Source organism: Nannospalax galili, unplaced genomic scaffold (assembly GCF_000622305.1).
Source record: "Nannospalax galili isolate Female #2095 unplaced genomic scaffold, S.galili_v1.0 scaffold34, whole genome shotgun sequence".
Taxonomy (NCBI): domain Eukaryota; kingdom Metazoa; phylum Chordata; class Mammalia; order Rodentia; family Spalacidae; genus Nannospalax; species Nannospalax galili.
Genome location: NW_008338996.1, coordinates 763,340 through 774,693, shown reverse-complemented (window position 1 = coordinate 774,693; position 11,354 = coordinate 763,340). Strand labels below are relative to the sequence as shown.

At 47.7% G+C, this 11,354-nt stretch overlaps 1 protein-coding gene across 10 annotated transcripts in view; it reads left to right on the top strand.

Annotated features, from left to right (window-relative positions):
• The window catches only part of Dab2ip (DAB2 interacting protein), a 189,780-nt gene that overhangs the window by 82,672 nt on the left and 95,754 nt on the right, over positions 1-11,354 (top strand). For 9 of the 10 annotated variants that reach the window (XM_017798253.1, XM_017798249.1, XM_017798252.1 and 6 more), the window contains exon 2: positions 9,769-9,872. In XM_017798253.1, the coding sequence (XP_017653742.1) occupies positions 9,769-9,872 (104 nt within the window). Of the gene's footprint in view, positions 1-9,768; positions 9,999-11,354 lie in introns of those variants that run through there. The other variant, XM_017798255.2, reaches the window with a different exon arrangement.

Here is an 11,354-nt window from a genome sequence, read left to right as displayed (position 1 = left end):
GTAGCCCCAGCTGGCCTGGAGCTCACTATATAGACCAGGCTGGCCTCAAACTCACAGAGATCCGCCTGCCTCTGCCTCCAGAGTGCTGGGATTAAAGGTGTGCGCCACCACAGCTGGCTTAGTTTAATTTAAAAAAAAAAAAAAAGATTAATTTATTTTACATGTGTGAGTGTTTTACCTGCATATGTGTATGTACACCACATTTGTGCAATGCCTGCAGAGGTCAGAATAGAGAGTCAGATTCCCTGGAACTGGACTTGCAGATGATTGTGAGCTGCCATGTGGGTGCTGGGAAGCAAACCTGGGTCCTCTGCAAGAAAAGTAACATTCTTAACTACCAAGTCACTTCTCCAGCCTACATTAAAGATGGAAGGCCAGAGACTTGGATCATAACTTCAGCCTTGGTTAGAGGGTGTATTAATGTCTTATAGCTACTATAATGAATAGGGCAGTCCCTGTGGCTACTGTAACAAATACTGAAGTCCCTGTGCCTTAAAGAGACACAAATGTTTTATCTTGCAGTTTTAGAGCTCAGAAGTCTAAAGTCAGTTTCAGTGAATGAAGGTCAAGTGTCACAGAGTGTAAGCCTTCTGGAGGCCCTGAGTGAATCCCTTGTCTTGCCTTTTCTAACTTCTAGAATCTGCTGATGTTCCTAGGCTCACTGCCCCACCCCTCTCCTCCTGCTGCTTCCTTGAGAATTTAGCTTTCACCATCTCCTCTGACTTTTCTGCCTCCTTCTGTGGCAGGGCCTTGTGGTTTATGCCTGAAGCCCCAGGACTTGGGATACTGACACAGTAGGACCCCAAGGTTAAGGTCAGCCTAATTACACAGTAAGATTATAAAAATAAAAAAATCTTTATTATTGCATTGTGTTCACCTGGTAATCTTCCTTCCCATCTCAAGATCTTAACATGTCCGCAGAGTCCCTTTTGCCACATGAAATGACACTTTCACAGGCCCCAGGGGCAGGATATAGGCTCTTTGGGAGCTAGTAGTTGCCTGTCACAGGTGGGGAAGGGTTAATAACTTCCGAGTAACACCTGCCTCAGAGATGGATGGCCAGACGCTGGACTGGGAAGCTGTGCAATGGGAGGCAGGACGCCAACCAGCTTACCCACATGGTATTTTACAGTCATCAGCAGAGAGCAGCACGATGCACTTCATATGGGATGAAGACACAGGCCCCAGCTTCTCAGTCCTAACACACACACACACACATGCTTCACATACATTACAAAGACACATCCCACATGCATCACATACATCACGCATGCACACACACACTTCACAATATTTACACCACATATATCACACACATCATACCCTACCACACATCACACATGTATCACACACATATAGCACTGCATCACATACATCACACTTATAGATACATTTGTACACATCCTCATGTACCACACACATATAACGTATACCACATATCACACATACACAGAGGCATCCACTGCTTGAGATCTCCGTCTAGAAAGTTGTGAGCTCCCTGCTCCGTTCTCCTGGCCATTGCCCAAGTCTGTCCAGCTCTATCTTGGGAGCTGTGCCCCTCACCCGTGTGTTTGTCCAGAGTCTTTTGGGGCCTTCCTAATCCTTTCCCCTGATGTCCAGTTATTTAAGCTGCTGTTAATTTTGATGTAGTGCTTTTCTTTTTTATTGTATTTTCATTTCCTTCCTCTTCAGACATAGACACGGGGAACAATTTATACTGAACTACCATGTCATCTGTATATATTTTAATGCTACTATTAGTTTGTGGAAGGCATCATTAGTTTTCATTCAGTAAGTGGTACCATCACCTGTTCCCACCCTTTAGCCCCTCTTGTTCTCCAAAGAGAACCTCTGAAAAGGGGGTTATGATATTTCCCTATGAGACTGTACATATGTACGTGGGAAGTAAGGTGTCTTCGCTTTTAGTCCCAAGACTACAAGTACATTTCAGCCTAACCAGCCACGGTAAAACGTAACTTTTGTTTTGACATAATTACAAATTTACAGGTGGGTGCTCCAACAGTACAGATGGGGCCCATGGAGAACTTTTGCCCTTGGCTTTCTCTTGGATAACCACAGTATCTACCCCCTGCTTCAATGCTCTGTGGCCAAGGGACCACCAGGAACATTCTAGCGAATGACTTGCTCTTCTTACTTCTGGTGGTAAGGCATATCTGACTCATTAGGAGTAGTTTATTGAGAGTACTTCAGAAAAAGCCTTCCTTGGGATCTGAGCTAGTGACTGGGTGGCCTGGGTGCAGTCTAGGGAGGTGGGGCTTGTGGCTGATCATTATCCGCTGCTATCAGAAAGTGGAGAGAGGCAAGGCTAGACCAGACCAGGTATCCTGAATCTTTTTTTAGTTCAGGCTGGAACTTACTATGTACCTCAGGCTAGTCTAGAACTCATGATTCCCACTCCCCCCTCCCCCGCCCCCATAATGTCCTGACTGTTGTCTCTTGGGAGAGGTACCTGGCATGCTGCTAACACTGTCATTGATAAAGAAGTAGTGGCCTCTCATACTGTGGAGGGGAGGAGTAGGCTTGGTATTTTGTGGGTGGTGATGGCATTGTCTTTGTGGGTTGCTAAGATGAAGAGGGGAAACAGCCTCGCTTGGGCTTGCTTTATCATAGACTTGGGGTCACCTTGACCAAGGCTGTTGTCCTGTGAGGTTGCTTATGTCCAAGAGAAGAGAATGCAACAGCAAGTGCCTGGCCGCCTTCCCACCCTCCTTCTTGTCTCTTCTGCACATTGCTATGATGTGTATGGACCAGTCCTCTGCCCCTTCATCCCATGCATAGACTCCTGTAAGCATCACTGCAGTGAGGCCACAGGACTGTCCTGCCACCCCCAACACCTCCTGGTGCTGCCCTTAGTGGCCATGTCCACCTGCCCCACCCCCTCTTGCCCCTGGAAGTCCTAGGCTGTTTTCCTCCACCTTGCTTTATCACTCTGATCTTTATTTATTATGATTGTTGTTGTTTTGAGACAGGGTCTCTCTATGTAGCCCTGGCTGACCTTGAACTCACAGAGATCTGCCTGCCTCTCCTCTGGAGTGCTGGGACTAAAGGTATGCACCACACCCGACCTGATTTTTTATTATTGTTATGCTTTTGGAGACATGGTTTCATGTTTTCTAGGCTGGCTTTGAACTCTTTATGTAGCCAAGGATGACCTTGAACTTCTGATCCTCTTGCCTCTTCTTCCCAAGTGCTGGGATTACAAGTGTGCACCACCACGCCTGCTTTATAGGGTGCTAGCGATCAGACCAAGGGCTTCTTGCATGCCACACAAGTGCTCTGCCAACTGAGCTACATCCTCAGTCCATTTCATTGCTTTGAATGGGGTCAGTGCTATGGAGCGTGTTCATGCTGACTTTCTTTATTGAGCGGGGTGCTGTCAAGTTCCATCCATATTGTGTGGATCAATAGTGCATGCTGTTGTTACTGCTGACTAGATAGTTCCTCTCTGTTTCTGATTGTTCTGGCTCCCTCCTTCCCTGTCCCACTATGAAATCAGGGCCTCAGACCTGCCAAGGATGAGCCCTGCTGTTGAACTCCACTATACCTGCAACCCTGATTCTCAGTTTCTATTGTTGCTGCATAAGTTAAAACTTAGCAGCTTACAGAACATTGTTTGTTGTCTTACAGTTCTGTAGCCAGAAATCTGGCCCTGGCCTTGCCAGAACAAATCAAAGTGTAGCAGTCTGCATTCCTTTCTGAAGATTCTAGGGAGAAACTCACTTCATGCCACGCAGAGTGCGGCACCTGCCTGTATCCCAGTATTCCAGAGGCAAAGGCAAGAGAGTGGTAGTTCAAGACCAGCCTGGACTATGGAGCAAGATCCTGCCTCAAAAACCAAAAGCAAACAAAACAGATAAAAGGAAAGTTCCATCATGTTATTATTGTTCATTGCAGAATTTGGTTCCCTGCAGTTACAGGACTGAGGCTCCTGTCTGCTTGCAGGCTGTTGCCCTGAGTCCTCTCTGGTCTGTAAATGGAGGCCACTCTTGTGCCTCAGACAGCAGTGGTAGATGGAGTCCCTCTTGAGCCTGGAACCTCTCTGTCTCTTGCCTCCTGCCTCTCCCACATTTAGGGACTTCTTGGTTATCTTCCACCTCCCAGTCTTTATCCTCAAGCACACATCTGCAGAGTCCCTTTCTGCCCTGTTGGAGCCATATGTTCACAGACTTCAGGCATCAGGCTATGGGTTTCTTTGGCTCATTATTCTTTACACATTGTAGATATACCATAGTTTATTTAACCGATTACCTATTACAGGGTATTTGGTTGTGTCCAGTTTTGGGGTTATTGCAAAGCTGCTATAAACATTCTTATAAAAACATGTTTTGAGAAAGGGTCTCCCAGCACTTGGGAGGCAGAGGCAGGTGGATCTGTGAGATCAAGGCCAGCCTGGTTTATACAGCAAATTCCAGGCCAACTGGGCTACAGGGAGACCCTTTGTCAAAAAAAAAAAAAAAATGTACACAAGAGGATCATAATCTTTCTTGTTTAGCAACTGCTTTTTTTCTACTCAGCATCCTATATTAATGCTAATCTATATAAATTTAGTTTTTATGTCTTTGTGCTTCATGTGCAGGTGCTCCTGAGAGTTGCACCTTCTTCTGTGCCATATAGTAGTCCACTGAATGCCTATTTCAAGTTATATCTATGCATTCCTCTGTTGGTGGACATTTAGGCTGCTTCCTCTTCTCTGTGCTACACACAGAGCTTCATCAGGCATCTCTGTGAAGCCCTTGTGCACACAAGATGAAGATGATTTTTTTAGACTGGACCTGTAGGAGGGATAGATTTCTGGTTGTTCTTTGTGTGTGTGTGTGTGTGTGAGAGAGAGAGAGAGAGAGAGAGAGAGAGAGAGAGAGAGAGAGAGAGAGAGAGAGAGAGACTGCGAGAGAGAGAGAGAGAGAGAGAGAGAGAGAGAGAGAGAGAGACTGTCATTTTTTGACTAGCTACTATAGATTGTTCTCCAAAGCCTTCATTTCTCCAGCAGAGATGACAGAGTGGCAGTCTATCTCTGCCTGCATTGGGAATCACTATTCATTTTCATTTCAGGATCTGTTTCTTATTAATTTCTTTTAATTACTTTCGATTTTGGACTGGACTAAAGCCTATATGAAAGTGTGAAATGGTATCTGGTAGTTTTGACTTACATTTTCCTGATCACTGAAGACCCCCTTCTGCATGCCCCCTCAGCACCTTCTTTCCACACATCTGCTGAACCCAAGTCTGCTGACACCCATGTTTGTGGTCACCGCCTCTACCTGCTTTCAACTGTTAAGATCTGGGCAGTGCAACCCGACAGCTGAAATTTGGTGTCTTGTCTGAAATTACAGGATGTTCCTCCAGCTACCGTGTTTCCATGGGAACAAGTAACAGTCATCCTTCATGATTAGATGGTATCCATGGCAACCAAGCCAGCAGCATTTGAATGAAACGGATTTTATTTTATTTATTTTTTGCAAACACATGAAGGTTAAGATGCATTTCTTCCTAGAGTAGGAAGGCAGCTGGGCCTTGCTGGATAAATGGGGATTTTTCTTTTTCTTTTTCTTTTTCTTATTTTTCCTCTCAGTGGAAAAGGGTATATGGGATCAGATAGCTGATCCTAGGACCCAGTTTTGCAGACTAGGTTCCTGGAAGGTCATGTAGAGGTCACATTGGGCATCTGAGATGAGGACAGACTTCTGGACCATCCTCTGAGGGAGGTCTGCAGGAGACCCTAAGATTGCTGGATCTCTTTTCCTGTGATCGGTTCTTGTAGATACTTCCTTGGTGCTGTGTGATCTTAGCACTCACTTAACTTCTCTGGATCTGGCTTGTATCAGTCTCCCCAGCCTGGAAAAATGCTGCATTGCTAAGTTAAAAGCCAGAAGCAACAGTACTTGGGCCTAAGGTACTGAGATGAACTGAGATCCACAGTGGTATGGGCAGTTAGGTCTCTGGAGTCAGCTCCCTGTTTTCTTTTCCTATGTAAAATAGTCTTTTGGGGTTGGGGGAGTGGAGATGCTCCTTGCCCTTATACCTGACTCACTGTGTTGATGCTCAGTCTAGAGTCCAGAAGAGGAAAGGAGATGGCCTGAAGCCACACAGCACAGTCAGGATTAAATGCAGACCCCTTCCCTCACCCTGTTACTTCTGCCTTCCCTGAGGCCCTAAGTGTGGGTTTGGGGAGCTCTTCATGGAAATCCCTGCAGACACTCTCACTTTCTACCCAGACTTACCTTTGCATCTCGGAGCCTCAGTTTCCTCATCTGGAAAGGGGTGCACACCATGGCTGTCCAGGCTGTCATATGAGATTTTATCTGAAAGGGACCAAAACACATTCTCAGTGGGGGTGATACTGCCCCAGGCCGGCCAAAAGCTGGTTCTCCAAGGAGGAGAAAAATCTTACCTTTTTTTTGGTATAAAGCCTAGCACTGTGTACAGTACTTAAAAGATTCTATCTTTGGTATTAATATTTTAAACAAGGGGGACTAGAGAGATGGCTCAGCGGTTAAAAGCACTGGCTGCTGTTGTAGAGGACCTGGGTTCGATTCCCAGCACCCACATGATGGCTACCAACTGTCTGTAACTCCAGTTCTAGGGGGATCTGACGCCTTCTTCTGACCTCTGCGGGCACTGCATGACACAGGTGTCCTTACACACATGCAGGCAATATACTCATACACATAAAATAAAAAACAGAAATTTTAAAAAATTTATACGTGAGGGTACTGGGAAGAAAAGAGCTTGGAAAGGTTGCTCAGGGTTAGTGCTCAGACTAAAGGCTGAGTGAGAAGCACTTGTCAGAAGCCACCAGACAGCCATTAAGGGAGTGCAGGACATTACCCCCACCCCCACCCCCGCCCCCACAAAGCAGGAGGTGTGCCCTGTCACAGAGCACTGGTAGGAAGGATCCTGGCCTGGGCTGGGTTGGGGGAGGAGACATGAAGGCAGATAGGGCGGGGAGTGGCGTGGGAAGAGATTTCCTAGGGAAACCTCCAGAAAGAGTGGGTGTCTCTGGAGTGTGACTAGCAGAGTGGTAGAGGATGGGTGAGGAAAATTCTAATGAGGAAACACAGCAAGGGAACAGCCAGGGCGCTGGAGATGGCTGCCACCTGCCTCCAGGAGCCCCTGGGAAAGAGGCTTTTCTGGCAGAGGTGGTCCAGGGCTTGAATTAGAGCTTAGTGTAGTTGAGTGAGGGGCTAAACTCTGTCCTTTCATGCTTCTGGGGACTCCTTTTCAATCAGGAGAGAATGGAGTGGAAAGTACAGATGGGGTATCCTGGGTGACTGTCCTGCCTTCTGGGGACCAGGCCCTGTGAGCACCTATGCCGTCTGTCTTGTGTCTGTACACACATCCCCACTCTCTGTGCACCTGGGGTATACATGTGGGAGCATCTGCGTAAACATGAGTATATGTACATGTTTTCCAGGGTGTTGTCTCTTGCTCCATGTATCTGTGTGCCCTTGTGTGCACACAGGGAAACCTCCACCCTATCTTTTTCTTTTTTTGTGAGTCAACAGGTCTTTCCTAAGCACCCCACACATCAGGCTGGGTGTGAGGCACTAAGGACATGGAGATGTAGCCCTGCTTAATGTGGGCGTTGGGAGTTCCACAGTACACACACACACACACACACACACTGCAGTGGCCAGCTCAATAGGAGACAGACCCAGCCATTGCTATAGGAGGCAGAGGGGGCAGAGCTGATGGGCAGGAGTGCCACAAAGGATCTGCTTCAGGGCACTCTGGATAGTCAGGCTGGCGGAGAGAGCTGGAGAGAGTCCTCTGTGTGTGTGTGTGTGTGTGTGCGTGTGTGTGTGTGCGCGTGCGCGCACACGTGTCCAGGGGGCAGGCTGGCGGAGAGAGCTGGAGAGAGTCCTCTGTGTGTGTGTGTGTGTGTGCGCGCGCGCGCGTGCGCACACACGTGTCCAGGGGACACCTCCAGAGCTAGAAAAGGGATAGCAGTTAAGGTCCTGGGCAAGGAAGCAGTTGGATTGGGTTGACTCAGGTCTTAAATAGACCTGGCTCAATTGTGTCTCCTCCACCCCTACCCCCCACAGCTGTCACCATTTACAAATCCATGAGTATTTCACATTTTAGAAAACTGTGGGAAGCTGTGGCTGCCCTGCCCTCCTCTCCCCTCCAGCAATCTCCTGCTGGAGCTGTGCTGCCTTCCTTGACTCCATTACTGCCCGTTCCCTGAAGGTCTCCCAACACTAAAGCCTCTGGAAAGGAAGGCCTGGATTGGAAGTCAGAGGTCACACATCTAGACCGAAGGGACCAGAGAGGCAGGTCCTCCAAGCTCTCACCCAGTGTAGCATTCCAGGAAAAGGCTCAGTTATCTGTCTACCTCTTGTGACAGGGTGCTTAGTACACTCAAGGCTGTAAGCTTGAAGTGCAGGATTTGGGCAGCCTTTTAAAAAAAAAATGGTTAAAAAGCTGGACATGGTGGCACCAGCCTATAATCCAGCATTTGGGAGGTAGAGGCAGGAGGATCGGGAGTTAAATGTCATCCTCAACTACATAACAAGTTCAAGGCTAGCTGGAGTGCATGAGACTCTATCTCAAACAAAACAAAATTGTGGTAATGCATACAATTTTCCATTTTAACCATCTCTGTATGTATGTGTATATGAGCACGCAGGCAGGTGTCTACAGGTACATGTGTGTACGTGAAGGCCAGAGATGGATGCTGGATCTTCTTCCATCACTCTCCAACTTAGTTTTTAGAAACAAGGGCTCTCAGTGGACCTGGAGCTCACTGATTGGCTAGACTGCCTGGCCAGCAAGCGCCCTGAGTCTTTCTGTCTTCTCCTCAGCACTAGAATTTCTAGCACACCTGGCTCTCTCTAGGTGCTAGGGATCCGAACTCATGTCTTTGTGCTTGTGTGGCAAACCCTTTACTGACTGAGCCGTTTTCCCCAGTCCTGTTTTAGACATTTTTGAGTGCATGGCTCAGTGGCACTGAATATATTTGCAATGTACAGTTGTACAACTCTCCATTTTTAAAACCTTTCCATCCTTCTAAACAGAAATCCAGAACCATTCAACAACACCTCCCTCTCTCCTGTCCCACAGGCTTTGGTAACTGTTGGCCTACTTCCTATGAATTTGACTATTGTAGGCATTTCCCATAGGTGGAAATTGTCCAGTATTTGCCCGTTGGTGTCTGATTCATGTCATTTGGCATGTTTTGGGGGTTCATCTACATTGCACACATGATGTTCCACTGCTGTATGTATCCGTGTTTATCCAGTCATCTTTGGATGGGCACATGGGCTATATTTGCCATGTGCCTGTCGTGGATAATGTTGCAGTCAACATTTCAGAGAAGTGTTTGGGTCCATGTTTCTAGTTCTTTTGGGTGTACTTGTTGGGGTAGAATTTCTGGGGGGTGTGGTATTCTTGTCACAATGGCTGCTCCATTTTATTTTAGCCTTTTAAAATATTTTTAATTGTTTTTATTTTATGTGTATGAGTATTTGGTTGCCTGCATGTAAGTGTACCACGTGCGTGCAATGCCTGCAGAGGACAGAAGAGGGTGTTTACTCCCCTAGAACTGGAGTCACATACGGTTGTACCCAACCCAGGTCTTCTACAAGAGCAGCCAGTGTTCTTAACCACTGATCCATCTCCCCAGCCCCGGGCTGCTTCATTTTATGGGGACCAGTTTAGCTAACGTGCAGATCTAGGGATGGGGGTGGCAGAAGCCATAGCATCTCAGGGCTTTTGAATTTGCTTACCTTCCCTCTCCTTCTTTGACAGAGTCACCCCAAGAAAGGCCGGGCTCCCGGCGCAGCCTGCCAGGCAGCCTCTCAGAGAAGAGCCCCGGCATGGAGCCCTCGGCCACAACACCGTTCCGGGTCACGGTAACTATCTCTGCGTCACCACTACCACCAGCGCCACCACCTCGCCCTGGGGGCTGCTCTGTGACCCCGCACCCCTCTTCCTGGAGCCTCATGGACTGGGAGAGCATCCAGCCTCCCTTGCTCTAGGTATCCGATCCCTCAGCAGCTCCCTTTTCCATGACTCAGCCCCACTCCCTGGGGGCCACATGGGGGTCCCATCCTTTGAGGGAGGGGGCAGATAGAGGATAGAGACTCCAGTGTTACCAGTTCTGTGATCACTGCCCCCCGATATGTGTGCACATTGCAGTCTCCACCCTTAAGATGCACAATTTCTGTCTCTGTATTTTATTATCTCTCATAGAACAATCTAGGGCATGTCATAATTTGATTCTGTCTTGACGGGAAAGAAAAGAATTCTGTATTCTTCAACTGATGATGCCTTAAAATTGACTAAAAGACAGCGTTATGTACTATAGCTGTTCAGTTTAGGCGGTTGGCATGTACATTTCTTTGACATTTTTGCAACCTAAATAGGAGTTGGGGAGATGGCATAGTCAGTAAAATGCTTCCCTTGCAAGCACAAGAACTTGAGTTCACTCCCTAGAACCCATGCTTTTATGAAAGTTCCAGGTGCTGTGGCAGGCGCTTGTAGTCCCAGAGCAGGTCCCTGGGGCTCGCTGGCCAGTAGGCCCTGGCTGAGTTCTGGGTCAGCGAGAGACCGCCTCAAGAAAAGGTGGACAGTGCCTGAAGAACGATACCTGAAGTTATCCTGTGGCCTCTACACACAGGCACATATATGTGTACATGCACCTGCATATACTATATACACAAAACCCCAAATGACTTCATAGAAATAGACCTCAATAGTGGTTAATGTCTCTCATTCCAATGCCTCGTTGCATTCACAGTATACACACACACACACACACCCTTATTCAGAGCACACGTCTGTGTGTCCCTTTGCATAGCGCTGTGACAGGCATCTGGCACCTGAGGAAGGAATAGACACACTGTCTTCCCTGGGGAGCTCAGGTTTGGATCAGAGATGGAGGTGTGGCCCTTTGACCATCTCTTCATTCACCCAGCAAGCTTTCTGGTGTGTCTGCTACATGCCAGGCACCATTCTAGGGACAGCCTAAGTGGGAAGAGTGGTCCAAGACAGTATACAGTGGGCAAAATCCTGAGGAACTCACACCCTTGTGTTGGCGCTAAGAGCTGTCATGAGTAGAATACCAGAAGATCTTCTCTGAGTGGTATGGTTGGGAGGTGATCTTTTGTGGTTTGTGTTTGAGACAGAGTCACACGTAGCCCAGGCTGACCTCAAACGTGATATGTAGCCTATAAAAGCTTTCAACTCTTTGTTTCCACCACTCTAGTGCTGGGATTACAGGTGTGCACCACCAAGCTTGAACTTCAGGGTGATGTTTGAGCTGAGGGCCAGTAGACAAGGTGCCAGCCAGCCCTGTGGCAGGCAGGTGGGCAGTGAAAACCAAGTGGGGGGGG